The sequence below is a fragment of the Phascolarctos cinereus genome, unplaced genomic scaffold (genome assembly GCF_003287225.1).
Source record: "Phascolarctos cinereus isolate Bilbo 61053 unplaced genomic scaffold, phaCin_HiC Scaffold_5;HRSCAF=322, whole genome shotgun sequence".
NCBI classification, from domain to species: Eukaryota; Metazoa; Chordata; class Mammalia; order Diprotodontia; family Phascolarctidae; genus Phascolarctos; species Phascolarctos cinereus.
This window is the reverse complement of record NW_027555958.1, coordinates 106,332,078-106,348,332: the sequence shown is the minus strand read 5'-3', so window position 1 is coordinate 106,348,332 and position 16,255 is coordinate 106,332,078. Positions and strand designations below refer to the sequence as shown.

General features: G+C 38.4%; 1 protein-coding gene across 5 annotated transcripts in view; it reads left to right on the top strand.

Annotated features, from left to right (window-relative positions):
• The first annotated feature begins 205 nt into the window (after window positions 1-205).
• Window positions 206-16,255, top strand: part of STXBP5 (syntaxin binding protein 5) — a 218,665-nt gene continuing 202,615 nt past the window's right edge. For 3 of the 5 annotated variants that reach the window (XM_020986574.2, XM_020986573.2, XM_020986571.2), the window contains exons 1-2: window positions 207-1,112; window positions 3,761-3,858. In XM_020986574.2, coding sequence (XP_020842233.1) covers window positions 942-1,112; window positions 3,761-3,858 — 269 coding nt within the window. In that variant the 5' untranslated portion in view covers window positions 207-941. Of the gene's footprint in view, window positions 1,113-3,760; window positions 3,859-16,255 lie in introns of all 5 variants that reach the window. The other 2 variants (XM_020986570.2, XM_020986569.2) reach the window with 1 other exon arrangement.

Genomic DNA, 16,255 nt, shown 5'->3' with positions numbered 1-16,255 from the left:
TCAGGAAGGCAGAGCTGCTGCGAGCGGCCCCCGCTCCGACACTGACACTGACACCCGCACACGCCTAAAGTGAGGAGGAACTGCCGGAGACGCTGCGGGGGAGGGGGGCGGGGGCCCGGAGGGAGGGGCGGGGAGAGAGCGGCGCAGCTGCGGCGGCGGCGCCAGTCTGATCCTGAGCCGGAGCGGCGGGGGGCCGGGAGAAGGGAAGACAGGCCGGCGGGGCTCGGCCATGGACTCGGCGGCGGCTGCTCGTGCGGCCGCCGCGACGGATAAGCGAATGGTGAGAAGAGGCGGCGCGGTCGGGAGCCACTTCGCCACTAGGTGAAGGGGAAGGTGGGGAGAGACTGCCGGAGACAGAGGAAGAGGAGAGCCTGAGAGAGGAGCCTACGGGCGGGCGGGCTCGGCTGCCACCCGGGCGCTGCTGTTGCTGTTGCCGCTGCTGCCTCCCAGCGGAGGGGAGGAGAAGGAGGCGGCGGCGGCTCGGGCACCGGCAGCCGACGCACAGCAGTCGGGGAGCCCGCTGGAAGGGGCGAGCCGGGTCTCTGTCTGTCCGTCTGTGTGTCCGTCTGGGCGCGGCGGCCGAGCTGCCCTCTCGGGAGTTTCCCGTCGTCGCGGGATTTCCTGCTGGGATATTCACCCCCTCCTCCCTCCCTCCCTCCTTCCTTCCTTCCTCTCCCTGCTTCTCCCACATTCCCTCCTCCTCCTCTTCCTCGGTGTTCTTGTCTCTCTGACCATCCTGTCAAAACTGCCGCCCGAGCCCGCCCTCCCCCCTCCCTCGGTCCACGTCCACGGGGGACGTCGCTCGCTGCGCTCCCTCTGAGCCTCTAGCTAGGGGGCCGCGGAGGCGCTGGGGGGGGGGAGGCCGCGGCCGGCACGGAAGGAGGAGGACGAGGAAGAAGCAGCAGCAGAAGGCAGGGAAAAAGGGAGCGCCCCGGGAGACCATGAAGAAATTCAACATCAGGAAGGTGCTGGACGGCTTGACAGCCGGCTCGTCGTCGTTGTCGTCGTCCTCTCAGCAGCAGCAGCAGCAACAGCAGCAGCAGCCGCAGCCCGGGAGCCGGGAGAACGAAGTGCAGGAGACGCTCCAGTCCGAGCACTTCCAGCTCTGCAAGGTGACCGACTCGAGGGGGCGGCCCGCGCGTGGCTATTGCGAGAAATGGGAGGCTTGGGCACGGATCTGGGCTTTCAAGTGGGGAGCCCCAACAGTCCCTAGATACTATCTCTCTCTCTCCCTTTCCGTCCCTCCTTCTCTCTCTCTCTCTCTCTCTCTCTCTCTCTCTCTCTCTCTCTCTCTCTCTCTCTCTCTCTCTCCTCCTCCCTCCTCCTCCTCCCTCCCCCGTCTCTCCCTCCCTCCCCCCGTCTCTCCCTCCCTCCCCCGTCTCCCTCTCCCCTCTGCCCCCACCCCTCCTCCTCTCACTCTTCCTCTCTCCCCTCCCTCTCTCCCCTCTCTCCCTCTTTCCCCCTTTCCCCTTCTCTTCTCTCTTCTCCTCCCTCCCTCTCTCTCTCTCTCTCTCTCTCTCTCTCTCTCTCTCTCTCTCTCTCTCTCTCTCTCTCTCTCTCTCCCTCTCCCTCTCTTCTCTTCTCCTTTCTTCTTCCCTCTCTCTCTCTCCCCTCTCTCTCTCTCCTCCCCTCCCGCCCCCCCCCCCCGGCTCTCTCCCACCTAGAGCTAGCTCGATCTTTCTCCTTCGCTCTAGCTCTCTTTCTTTCCCTCGGTCTCTTTTCTCGATGTCTCTCTCGCACCTACTCTCCCTGTCCTCTTCCTCAGTGGTTCTTTCTCTCTCTTTCTGTCACTCTCTCATTCTCTCCCCCACCAAATTGCCCCCCATCTATCTATCATCTATCCATCCATCTACTTATCCATATCCTTATTGTTCTGTTCCGGTCTCTACTAAATCTATCCATCTCTCTCTATATTTATCTATTCATCTTTGTAGCTAATTACTTCCCCCCCCCCCATATCTATTGGACCCTAGAAAATACTTTGTGATTAAAAGCCTCTTAGGAGACTATTTCCCCCAACTTCTTTACTGTGAACTCTACTGGCCCTTCTTTAATGCAACAGTGATTCCAAGATTGCTTCATTTATAACACTGACCATTAAGTTGGTATTTGGAAGCATCAATTGCAATAATCTGGAAGGGTTTTTTTTTGGTGTGTTGTTGTTATTGTTGTTGTTTTTTAAAGCATAAGACACAAATCATAAAACCCTTGTGGCCTCCTTTGGAAATAACTTCTAATGAAGATTGGTTAACAGCCAGCCAGACAATTAGCAATTTGGCATTCACCTGTGCCTTGCATTTTCTTCTTTAAAATGTACTGCAGATGACTTCTAACTTGAATTTATGGATCCTTTTTTGTGGTGTTGGTATAAAAAGTTAATATTGGAATTCTTGCCTGTAGTGCTGTAATAATCACAAGTTCAGGAAGGATGATGCAGCAAATTAGTTAATTGTTTAATGAGACATGCAAATTAATTTGAATATTGGTATTTTTTATCATCTTCAATAAACACTCATGCCTTCATATAGACAGACTATTTTGAGGATGTACAAATATACTTTTAGCCTTATTGTTCTGTCTTTATTATGGACTTAATAAAAGTAACATCATAATTAGGTATACTTATGTTAAGTTCTGCTGTTCCCTTGAAAAATGTTGAAGTAAGAGGTAGTTTGCTTTATACTGCCCAAAGTATGCCTATGATACCATTCCCCCCAAAAAGGGATTTTGTATATGATAGAATATGTACTTTTAAAAAAATATGGAAGAAGGTTAAATACAGCTGTAAAATAGACTTATAGGTAGATTTTGGTAGCAATGATGTATAGTCTAAGGAGGGAAATTGTTACTCATGACTTTAATTTTGATTAAGAAAAACAGGCTTCCCCCTAAAAACTCCTATGAATACTTCTCTGGTCTTTTCTGTACACTCATTCATTGCCTTAAACACATTCTAGGTATCATATTTATCTGTGTATAAGTCTCCTGGCATCCCATTAGATATTAAGATGCTGGAGGGAGGGGATTGTGGGTTGTTTTTTTTAAACATTTTTGTATCCTTATTGCAGTGCTTTGCCTAAAGAGGTGCTTAATGTTTGAAATGAATAAGCTTCTCCCACACTAGTCTCACCCATTAATTTATTTAAAATAAATATTCTCCTTTTAGGGTTTAATTTTATAAACTGATAATCCCATAGAAGCATTATAGAGTTGTTTGAGATTATACATTTTAAACATTTTCCTAATGATGAAGGTGGAAAACTTTTACCTAGTTAATGCTTTTTAGAAAGCAGATTCCTGGGAGAGAGAAAAAGTTATATTTTTTCCATTATAGAACTCTTATCTTGAAGGGATATGACGAAGAAGTGGAACTTGTTCTTTAGTTTGTCTTTAATAACTTTAATGGTTTCATTTACAGTAGACTATTTTATTAGAAGTTTTCAGTCTTCTTTTATTTGTGTAAAAGTGTCCCATGATTTAAATGACAGGCATTTCTTGCCGCTCTAGAGAATAGATATCCAAAGGGAAGATGTTCCAGGGGACAGCATTCCAGACATTAAGCTAAAATCACAGTTTCACATATTGTTGTTTTTTTTGCTAACCTTGAACAACTTCTGTTAATGAACACAAATAGGTGTTTTGGACAGTAATTTTTTTAATAGATTTTATATCCAGTTCTAATATGTGATAATGAATTCCCCCTCCCCCTTTTTTTATTTGTCTGTTATTGCTGTTGATTTCGTCACTTCCTCATCCCAAGACTGTTCGCCATGGATTCCCCTATCAACCCTCAGCCTTGGCATTTGATCCTGTGCAGAAGATCCTGGCAGTTGGAACTCTGACTGGTGCTTTAAGGCTGTATCCTTTCTTTTTAATTTTAAAAATCTGACTTTATTCCATCCAATCTTTCTCTAACTTCTTCTGAGCAGTTGGAGTTGCCTCCTGTTAAATTCAGAAAGTGAGAATCAGTTGAGGGAGAGGGAGGGGTTGTACTAACCTTGGCGATTGGTGTTAGTCGGTATGTTCCTGTGTATTTGCCGATCTGTGTAGCTTGCTCTTTTTGTTTGTAGGTTTACAGTTTTTATATATGAATGCAAGGTTGAGATTGTGTAGTTTGCAACTTTCTTTGAAAAGAGTTAGAAATTTAAGAAGGGAAGTGGAAATAGTTTAGTAGCATCTGCTTATAAAGTTATGGTTTTAACACTTTATATTTTAAACCATTGAAAGAGTTAAGTTTGAAGAATTTTTGTTTATTAAAGGAAATGAATAAAATCTGCAGATTTTCATTAGTTTTATAAATATCATGCATGTTAGTGTAGCAATATGGTATAAGGAGTATTAAGAGAGAGAGACTTAGAGTTCATTTCCCACCTTGGCACTTTCTTAGCTGATCAATTTAAACCTCTCTGAAGTCTACTTTTCTCTAGGAGTGACAGTACCTGCAGTTTTTATCTTACAAGGTGGTTGATTGTGATCAAATGCAGTATATGTAAAATTCTTGCAAATATTAAAGAAATTTGGCTGTTAAATATTAAAATTTAATGCTATCTTAAATGAATTTGAGATTTTAAAATTAGTTAAAATTGATATTCCAGCTCTTGTCAATCGGAAGAGTTATTCAAATGTAATAAATACAGAATGCTGAGGGCTAAATAACAACAACAACAATAACTTTTTTTTTGCCTTTTGGTAAGGCAATCGGGATTAAGTGACTTGTCTAGGGTCACACAGCTAGTAAGTGTCATGTGTCTGAGGTCGAATTAGAACTCAGGTCCTCCTGATTCCAAGTCTGGAGCTTTATCCACTGTGCCACCTAGCTTTCCCAACAATAACTTTGTTTTTAAAAGGTCCTTCTAAGTCCTTGTTATATTCTGTAAAAATTAGTATATGTAAAACATTTAGGTTAGTAAACTGTATTTGAAAGAAAAAAAACTGCCACAGAGGAGAAATATATTGTGTTGTTTCTAGTTCATCCAAAGAAAGAAAAAATATCTTATTTGGTAAAATTTTTCCAAACTCCTTTCTATCTTTTATGAATATTACATTTTATAGAAAATATTATTTCTGTTCAGAATTTCTTCTAGTCTGAGTTATCTAGAAAGATAATTTTCATTTCCAAATATTTGCCTTAGTTATTTGTCTTTATACTGTTATTATACTATGTATTTATTATTAATAACTATAACATTTAAGTAACAACACAAATGTACATGTTGTCAAAATGTAGCTTTAGCTCAAGCTGTACAAATAATAGTAAAATAGCCATTTCCTACCCAATGCTAGGTAAAGTGGTATTAATAGAATGTGAAAAGCCACTAGTCTAAGCAGTTACAATCACCTAGTTAAACAGTTAGTTATTTACTTTTTATTGTTGGGGAGCACTAAACAACAATCAAGATAGAATTTAAATTTCATTTATGGTTAATTTTTACCCTTAAAATGTATCAAATTTTCTTGGACTGTTTTCTGTTACCGCACTGAATATTCACAGCACTATGCTATTTACAGTAACACTGTAGTAGTCAATCCATATCCCTTATAATATAAAGACGTATTTACAATCTCACTATATTATTTAAACAATAGACTTTGTATCTCAATATCAGGGCAAAAGCTACTTTTGCTTGTAATTTTTGAATAATTTAGGATGAAATACTTGGCCTCAACTATCTAAATAGTTTTATATCTGACATTCAAGAATGTTCTTGATGAGGAATGTCATTTGAAATGAAGTAGCAATTGTAATTGTTGTTATATTCTGGCTATTTAAAGCCTGCAGCTTTTTTCTTTTTACTAGAAAATATTTACTAAAGTTTAATTAAGTCAGGTATTTGAAAGGATTTTTTCTGTTTTTTTTTTCTAATGAGCAATTTGTAAGTGAGTGTGTGTGTGTGTATTTGTTTCTTTGAATTAATACTGAATTTTTTCTTGAAAGATTCTTGGCTTTTTTTCCATAGGTAGTTTTGTCCTTTTATTAAAGTGGTATTATTACAAGTGATTGCTACTTATGAAACTGTAGTTACAAAATATCAAATACTGATTATTTGAGTTACAAAGTAATTTCTTCCCAGTACATATGAATATATATACAATTTTCCAAAACAGTACAGTTTCCAATAGCTTAAAACTGCACTAAGCCTTTTGGGACACCCTGTACACATGTTTTAAATATATTAACTGGGACTCTGAGGCTTGGGGATGGGGTGGGAGTGGGGAGAGCAGTGCGGCGGGAACCTAAAGATATAATTCTTACTAAGTGTATGTGAAAAATGAAGATACAGCATTTGTGCAATTATAAGACAATTGGGGAATATTATGAGTTTGTACACTATTTTTACTGGAATATATATAGTATATAGGAGGAGTTATACCATAATTGCTGTTGTTAATTTGTCTGTCCTTTATTGTTGAAGAGGACAATGACATCAGGAAAGCTATGGCATGATTTGCAAGTGAATTTGATTTAAGCGAGGGAGGGCTGTGCAAAGTTACCAGCCTGACTTTCTTCTCCAGAGCCATTTGGATCTAGTGGCTGAACATAGATCAGAACTACTGGAGATGGCCCTGGATATAGTGAGAGATTTTGGCTTTTTTAAGCTAAGGTCTTTCCCAGGTCTAGTTTGTCTGAGGCAATACCCATTCAGTGATTAAGGCTAGGTAAGAAATGAGGCAGAGAATGTCCTCTTTTACCTAGTCAAAAAAAAATGAACCTCAATCTGGGAGGGGAACACTCTCAGGGTTTTTGGCCAAAACAGAAACAATTGCTATTTACATTCACTCTGAGCCATCTGGGCACAAACTGTGACCAAGTGAGGCTTGGTCTGGAACCTGTTGTTGACCTGTCTTTGAGAGCCAGAGAGATTTGCTTTAGGAAACCTCAAGATATCTTGTGAGGTTTCAGTGATCAAAATTTACATTTCTTTGGGCAGAGCACCCCCAGGTAAGGGTATGATATCTTATGTGGACAGAAGGAGAGGAGGGAGGGAGAAAAAAGAGAGGGAGGGAAAGAAAGAAGGAAGGAAGTGGGCTTTAAAGGGCAGAACTTGATAAAAGATTAGGAAAAACTTTTTTAATAGACCTTTTCAAAAGGGAAAAAGACCTTCCATTATAGGTCTTCGGTGTTGTTGAGTATTTTGTAGAAAGGATTTCTTTCCAAGTATAGATTGGACTAGAAGGCCATTGAGATTTTTTTCATCTCTAAAATGCTGAGAGCTAATTGGCTTTAGGTTAAAATATGCCACTAAAGTCCTACTTTGATACTCAAAGCCTTGTGGTGCAGTGGAGAAAGTACCAGTTCTAAAGACCAAGGACACTAGTTCAAGTTCTTCCTCTGCTACTTATTACTTGGACAAGTTGCAACCTTTTTGGACTAATGTTTTCCTAATCCATAAAATGAGTATATTGACCTATATGGCTTCTTAAGTTCTCTTCCAGCTCTAGTTTTATGTACCTATGAGCCTGGAAATACAGTGTCTCTTATTGGAAGAGCTTAGATAAGTTTGAGAGGTCAATCACCAGGATATGAGCTCTTGGATGATTTTATTTTTCTTTAACCACAGCAACTCATGACCACCTACAGCATCATTAGAAGGTGTATCTATACTGATAAAATAATGAACTTTTGAAGTATTGAAGTAGTTTATAAATCTGATTTGTTAAAAAAGATAGGATATGATTTTTTTAGATATGTAAATATAATCATCTTTATTTCTCAATCTCTTATGTAACCTAACTGCTCAATTTTACTGTGTTTATATAGAGCCTTTTATTGAGTGTCTTAAAAGGTTTTATTGTGTGATATTGTGTCCATTTCATAACTGAAGAACAGCTAATGGCATAGCTGGAGCTCTCTAAGAAATCCATCAGCTGTACAAAGATTATACTGTGAAATGTTAGGTTTCTGATTAATGTGTAAAATCATCACATGCTTGCCAAATGAGAATTTTTGATATTTTCTTGACATTACTTTCTCTACATTTTTTTTCCTTCTGCTGGGACTGCTTTCTTGTGATATTTTTTCTTCTAATCGTATTAATCCTACCTGAAAAAAACATTTATTAATTGCCTACTTTGTGCTAGTCACTGGGGATACAAAGAAAAAATGGTCTTTGCCTTTGAACTTATATTGTGTTTGGTGTGATCGGAGTGTGCTGGAGTACAGTCTCATTATAAATATATATGTTTATAAATATGTATATAAATAATATGAGGAGGGAGCAAGCACTAAACTGGAAGTAAGAAAGTGAGGTATTCTAAGATGGTAAAAAGAGGAAGGAATGAATTCTAAGCATGGGGCCTGTGCAAGATATGCTAATGGGGGTGGAATGTAGAGTTTAGAGAATAGCTAGTAGGATTTTATGACTAAAACATGGTTTATGAAGGAAGGAGTAATATGATATCAAAGTAGAAAGATAGTTTGAGGACAATTGGATTGTTTCAAATATTAAATTAAGCAGTTTGTATTTTATCTTAAAGGCAACTGAGTCCCATTCAAGATTTTTGGGCTAGGGTGAGACATGGTGACATCTCTATTTTAGGAATATTAATTTGGCAACTGTGTGGACTGTGGATTGGAGAAGGAAGAGACTTGAGCCAAGACATGAAGATATTTCAGCCAAGCAAGAAATGGTGAGTGCTTAAACTAGATTGTGGTATAAATGGGGAGAAATGGACAGATGTTAAAGATTTAAATTGGTAAGATTTACAAATTTATTAAATAGAGAGATTAAATAGAGAGATAAAAAATGGCTGAGGTTGCTAGCCTGGCTGATTTACTAGGAGGTGGTGATTGTTGTTTGTCCTTTGTTTTCAAAGAGGACCAGTGACATCTCAAGTGATGTCTTGACTCCTAGGTGAATTGTATTGGATTTAAGTGAGGCAGAGTTGCATAAGGTCATCAGCCTCACTCTGTCTTCCAGAGTCATTAAAGTCCAGTGGCAGGATTTAATAGGTAATGGTTGGATGCTCCAAAGAGCAGCTGTGCCATTGAAATGAGAGAGGTTGATGTAGCAGGAGTAGGGTATAATTGTCAGTATAAAAAGCTCCAGAGAGATAAAGTAGGGTGAACACTGAGAAAACACCATTTAATTTACCAATTGAGATTGTTTATCTTAGAGAATGGTTTCATTTGAGTAGTAGTGTTAGAAATTAGATTGCATTGGGTCAGAAAAAACTGGGAGGTGGGGAAATGGAGACAATGAATGCAAATTCCTTTTTTGAGGAATTTGAAAGAGAAGAATCACAAAATTTGAGCTTTGGAAGGGACTTGATTGGTTTTGTAGTCCAACCCACACGTGAAAGAATTTCCTATTATAACATGCCACAAGAGGTTGTCCAACCTTTGTTTGGAGACCTTCAAAGAAGGACAGCTGCCATTTTCTAGAGGCAGCCTATTCCACTTTTGGAGGCCTTTATTAAGAAGATTGAGGGGGTGGGGAGGATGAGGTTATGTGAATGTGTTGTTGTTTTTCCCACATCAAGCTTAAATTTACCTCTTTGCAACTTCCACCTGTTGCTTCTCATTTCAGCCTTCTGGAACCAAATAGAACAAATCTAGTTCTTCCTCAGTTTGAAAGCCCTTCATATACCTGAAGATAGTATATTCTCTTCTCCAGGAGGTTCTTTCAACTGGTCTTTATAGGACATGTACTGAAGCTCTCCAGTTTATCAATATCATTCTTAAATTCTAATGCCTAGAACTGAACATAATAGAAAGAGACTGATGAGGATAGAATATAGTGTGATCTTTCTGTTTTTGGAAGCTATATCCTTTTCATGAAGCCCAAGATTACATTAACTTTTTTGGGTTGCTGATTCATTGAGCTTTCAGTTCACAAAAATCCCTAGATCTTTTTTTCAAAACTGCTATCCAACCATGCCTCTTTCATCTTAGACTTAATGAAGGTTTTTTGTTTTTGTTTTTGTTTTTTAAGCTGAGGATATCTCAAAGGCTACTGGGGTCAAGAGAAAGATTTTTTTTAAAAAAACTTTGGAGATTTGGGCAGGTTTTTAGGTAGTAGAAAAAAACGGATTGATAATAGGTAAGAAGATAAGAGATTGATGATGTCAGGGATGGGGAATGTTTAAAGGTTAAACTCTGAAGAAATGAGAGGGGATGTGCTCAAATAGACAAGGAAAAGGAGCCACCTCTTTCTCCGAGACTAGGGTAAAGGAGGAGAAACTAGGTAATGATGAGGGTTTCAAGGTATAGCATATGGGAGAAAGAGAAGCTCACAATGAGCACCTTTTCTCATGGTTCTCTGCTGAGAGGAGATAGTGAGTATAGGGGGCTTGAAAAAAGAGAATAGAGTTTTAGGATGTGTGATAGTCATGTTGCCTGTAGATGTTTCCTCTGTAGATGCAGCTGTCAATGAGTAGAAGCAAACATAGTGAATTGTAAGGGGGTTAATGCATCATTGTGGTTTGGCAAACTTTGAACATTAAATGGAATGAGATGTAAGGGATTCGAGGTACAATTTAGTATGTAGTAGAACTGGTCAACCATAGGATCAAGACTAAAGGTATGAAGGGAGGAGATTGAAGGTGGAGGTGAGGGAATAGTTTGAGAAAACAGGAGAAGCTGAAGGGATTAGAAGTCAGTAAGGATGAAGAATAGGTTTAGCTGACGTAAAAGAAAGGTTGCAACCAGAGAGAGGAATTTTAGAGTTCTGGATTATGGAGATACTTACCAATCAGTCAACAGCCATTACATTTAAGTACTTACTATAAGCCAACTGCTTATTAAATGGAGGAGATACAAAGACAAAAATATGAACCAGTCTTTGTTCCAAGGAACTTACATTCTGTCATAGTAACTGGTGATAATGAAATCAATGGTATGATCATCCCTATGAGTTGTTGGGATGGTAAAGATGTAGGTTATGGAAATTGAGGAAAGTTGAATGAACTAGGAATACAGGGTTTTGGACACATATCAGTATGAATATAGGAGTTGGGGGTAGAGTAGGAAAGTTAAGGAAGAATCTGTGAGTCAGATACTGATTTCTTTGAGAAGAAAAGAAGTGATCTTAGGGCTGATAGAAGACTGAGATAGGAATATTAGATTATTAGGCCGATGAATGTGTGAATGGTCAAGTGCTGGGGATACAAGTATAAAAGTAAGACTACCTGCTCTTGAGGACCAAGCATTCTAATAGAGGGAGGCAACACATATAGGAAGCTTCAGCACAGGTCAGATGGAAATGTCCAGTGGTTTTTAATTGCAGTGACCAGGGAGATTGTAATGCTTCCCTTTTTGTGTGTCCTTTAATAAACCATATCAGTTTCTGTTGTTCAACTATTTGTTAGTGTCAAGGACTTTAGTGTTGTGAATTTCCTTGTTCTCCTAAGCCTGAGTGAACTGACACTGAAATGTTGTGAGATGAGGCATGCCTTGAATATACTCTGCAAGTGGAGCACTTAGTTCTCTAATCTCTGAGTTAATAATAATACTGTAGATGTTTTTGAGGACTATGCCAAGTTGAACTACCTTAAATAAAACAAAAGCAGTATTGCTTTTATTTCATAATGTTTATAGAATAGAATTGATGAAAAGCTGAGTACTTGAATAATGTTTTAACATATTCACTGAATTCATATATGGAAACTTATTAAAAACATGCATATTACAAAATGCATGTTTAAATGCTAAATTTCTTGGCCTCAGAAGAGGATTTGAAAGTGTATTGGTTGAAATTAAAGAAAATAACAATTATCATTTGTACATGCATAAAATTAAGAGGGTTTTTACTGGAAAGTGAAATAAAATTTCATGATTCCCTCTGATATCTTTAGATTCTCCTTATTATTATAGGAAGAACCCCAAACTGGATCATATTGTATATAATCAAATGTGATATATTTGAGGGCATTGAAAGTATCTATTTTAAGGAGTGGACAGAAAGCTCTAGTAATAAATTTTCTTCTCTTTCACTTAACCATGTCTAGCTGGTAGTCAGTTTTCATAGATTTAGATAGTGAATTCATTTAAGTTTTAACTACACAAATATTATTATATAAATATAGCATTTGCCTAATGGTGTCTTTGTTTTTATGGCATATAAAAATTCAATTCAAGTCAGTCAGTTTGATATGGAATCTGCTCTTTGTTTTGAACGGCAGTATATTCAAGTCTTTCTTAAGCTTTTGAAGGTGACTCTGTACTATTGGAGTTTTTTGTTGTCTTTTATGAAGACTATGAAAGAAAAAGATGACTCCTGTCCTTACAGTCTAGTTAGGTAGATGAGATATAATAATATCAAATAGTTGCAAAATTCAGGGTGATAGAAGACTGCAGGAAATCTTGCTAAAGGGAAACAATCCTGCTGAGATTAAAAAGGCCTCAGAATAGGAAGCCTTCAAGGAAGTTTTAGGGTTAAGATTGCCTAAGAGTTTGGAGGTAGGGAGGGCAACCTAGACAGGAGGTACCAGCGTGAAGAAAACTATTTTGAGGTAGGAGAATGAGCATAATTTATTAGACATTGTAAGAAGAATTGGAGTTGAAATCTGAGACAGGAGAGGGTAGAAGGGAGTGAGGGATTCTAGGATTTTTTCATAGTAAAGTATATCTAATTAATTGAAGGCCTAAATGCCAACCTGAACTTAATATAGCAGTCAGGAGCAATTTATGATTTTAGTGAGAAAATGTTATAAATGCAATGTTTTCTAAAGACCACTAGGGTTGTGGTGTAAAATGATGTGACTTTAGGGCGAACAACTTAGCATTTTGAGGACTTCCATTTACTTATATGTAAATTGAGACAGTTAAACTAGATGATCTCTAAAGTTGCTTTTACCTCTAAAATTCTGTCATTTGGAGTAATAGAAAAGAAAGACCTGAGGAAAAGAAACTTAATAGTCATTCATGAGATGGTGAGAGTCTAAGCTTAGACACTGGTAATGGGAGTGGATCAGCAAGAAGATCAGAAAGCACTTGATTATAGAGTGTGAAAAACAATTGTGAGCAATGTGAAGGGTTGGAGCAGGAAAAATGGAAGAGAAAAAATAATGTTGGGGAAGTGAAGTTGTTTTGAGAAGAAAAATTTGTTTTTAAACATTCTGAATTTGAACTGTGCTTGATTAAGGCATTATGGTACAGTGGAAAGTATGCTGGAGTTGTGAAGACCCAGGTTCAAATTATAGTTGACCACTTTCTGCCTGTGAGACCTTATGCAACTCATTTAGCCTCCTAGGACCTTTATCTATGAAATAAGGGGGTTGGACAAGATGAACTTTAAGCTTCTACCTTTAATTTAATTTAAGCTGAGGTTGCTAGCCTGGCTGATTTACTAGGAGGTGGTGGTTGTTGTTTGTCCTTTGTTTTCAAAGAAGACCAGTGACATCTCAAGTGATGTCTTGACTCCTAGGTGAATTGTATTGGATTTAAGTGAGGCAGAGTTGCACAAGGTCATCAGCCTCATTCTCTCTTCCGGAGTCATTAAAGTCCAGTGGCAGAATTTAGTAGGTAATGGTTGGATGCTCCAAAGAGCAGCTGTCCCATTGAAGTGAGGGAGGTTGATGTTGCAGGAGTAGGGTTGTTTACATGTCATAGAATTGAATTGATAATATGTAACTGTGTTGGTAGATATTCTCAGAACCATCAATTAGAGGAGAGAATGGTGTGAAGAATACTGTTGAAGAATGTGTGCTATATGAGAATGAAATGAGTGAACTTCTCTCAGTTTTTGTGCTAACATATCTACTATTCTATAAACACTAGAAATTTGAATTCTTGTTAAGGTAACATTCTCTTTTCATAGTTATAATAGATTATAGCTTGTTGCCTTCCACCTGAAAATCAATATCTTTATTCAGCATTTGTATTTAATCATACATGGAGCCCCTATAACAACATATGATATAAGTAGTCTCATTTTGACAGAGGATATTGGAGAAAAGTCTTCTGTTTTTGAGTCATGATCTGCATGGAAGCACGCTGCCACCAGGTTATTTTAATCCAACCTGGATTTTTGTGTTACAGATATAAACTATATATGAAACTTCTGTAATATGACGAAAGCTGAATTTATTTCTGGATATAGTTTGTCAATCAGCCCATAAGTATTTATTAAACACCTACTATGTGTCAGACACTGTGCTAAGTGACATATTTTGCTCAAAATATAGTTTGAAAGAATGATACACTCATTCCAATTAAAGAAAAATTGTTATGCAATAGTGATCATATCTCTGGCCTTTTAAACATTGACAAGTATGTCAAGTTATTTCAGTGGATAGCAAGAAAGTTCCATAAGGAAATTAAATTTGCCTATACTTCTAGGAATTGTCAAGAAAATGACTCAAAAATATTAGGAGTCGTTATTCCAGAGATCTGGATTACCTCACTCAGGGAAAGTACTTTTAAAATAGATGCTACAAAGCACCATTTTAACAGTCAGAAGGTTTTTCCATTCTTGACTCCCTCCAACAACATTTACTAGCCTTATGTTCTAAATTATAACATACTGCATAAGAATGTTTAACATAATTAATCACATACTACAACCAAAGATATCAGACTTTTGTACATACCACTCTATTTCATGATATAGTATTTTTTTATCCAGATATGATTTTAAATAAAAAATACATTAAATTGTAGCTGTAAGACAGAAATGCTATTTACAATGCTGGGGTAAAGTACTGTTTAAAAAGGGGGGGAGTCCTTGCTTTTAAGAGTGTATCTATTTGTTTACTGAATCAAAGCAAAAGATGCAAAGCTTCTACAAACATAAAAAGTATTAAATGGATGACTTCCTTTCTTCTCTTTAACTTCTGTTAATATATGCCAAAGCTGAAGTTGGCCAAAACACATCCCTGCATTGTTAACTTTCCTACTTGAGTGCAAACCAATAACTCTAGAAAAAAATAGTAAAAAGTGTCCTATTCTCTTGTGTTTAAGTATTGCCGTTATGGTGCTGTCAGAAGTTTTTGTTTGGTTAAAAAAAAAGCCATAATCTGTAGATCTCTTTTGTGAAGCTTCTTTACCAATTCCATTGGTAACACTAATGCCTGTTATGTTATTTGATAATGCTTGTCCTGGTATTTTTATATTTGCTTGCAATTCAGTTTTGCTCAATAAAATGTACATCAACTACTTACCTGAAATAAATGTTAGTAATAATTATTTTTAAATACTATTTAAGTGAAATTTATCTACTTAAAAGTTAAGAAAGCTAGGAAATAAGGTAGGATTTAGCTATATAACCCAGGAAACTCACTTTTAAGGAAAATGGAGGTTTCCTTTTATTCATGCTACCCTTAAAAAGCTAAAGGTTAGGAGAGTAGTGGTAATTTTTTTAAAAATTGGAATGGCAATCCTTTTCTCACCAGCTGAGTTCTGATGCATAATAAAAACTCCAGTCCTGTATTTACCTAAAGGGCATTTCCTCCTCATCCCAGGAGTGCCACTCAGAACGGTAACCCCGATCAAAGCACGGGCAAAGCAAGAGAATCCTGCCTCAGTGCCAATAAAGAGATCCCTGCAATCCCTCTCTGATCAGCCACTCAATCCCTCCCCTGTCTGTGGGCCGAGAGCTCCAGAATCAGCTGTTGCTGCTGCTCCCTGGGGCTGCAGTAGGGCCAGGGTTGGACTATGCTCCTCTCTCACCCAGGTCCAAAAGACCTTTCCCACTAACCTTCTAAGTTATCTTTTGTGTTTGTGGATTGAGAAGTCTGGACACCAGCCACAGCTGCCTGTGATTTAGTCCCCTGAGGCCTGCTCCAGGTTTGCTGTGGGGCTTTCATGGCCCACGCTGAACTGTGCTCCTCTCCTAGCCCTGCGCAACAGGCCTTTCCTATCAACCATTCAGGTTGTTTTGGGCTGAAAATTTGTTTCACTCTGTCTTTTTGTGGGTTCTGCTGCTCTAGAATTTGTTTAGAGTCATTTTTTACATATATTTGGAGGGGTTTGGGGGAGAGCTCAAGCTGCATTTAACTCAGCTGTTTTGGGTCCGGCCCCAGTAATATGTTTTGGAAAAAAAAATTGAATGGACATAAGTTAAATTGAAAAGTAAACAAGATTCACATTCTCTTAAATTAGGGAATAATAGTTTGTAGTGAGAAGAACCATTTGCTCATTGGCACTCATAGATACTAAAAGGCAAGGCATCTTGGGCTATTTGTTCCCTTTTGCTCTTAGGAAAGTGCTTGACATATCCTTTTTGGTTAGAGGACAAAGGCTCATTTTATTGAGTATATAATTTTTTTTGAGATTTTTACATATGAATACTGATCTGGTTTAGGGGGTGGGGAGACT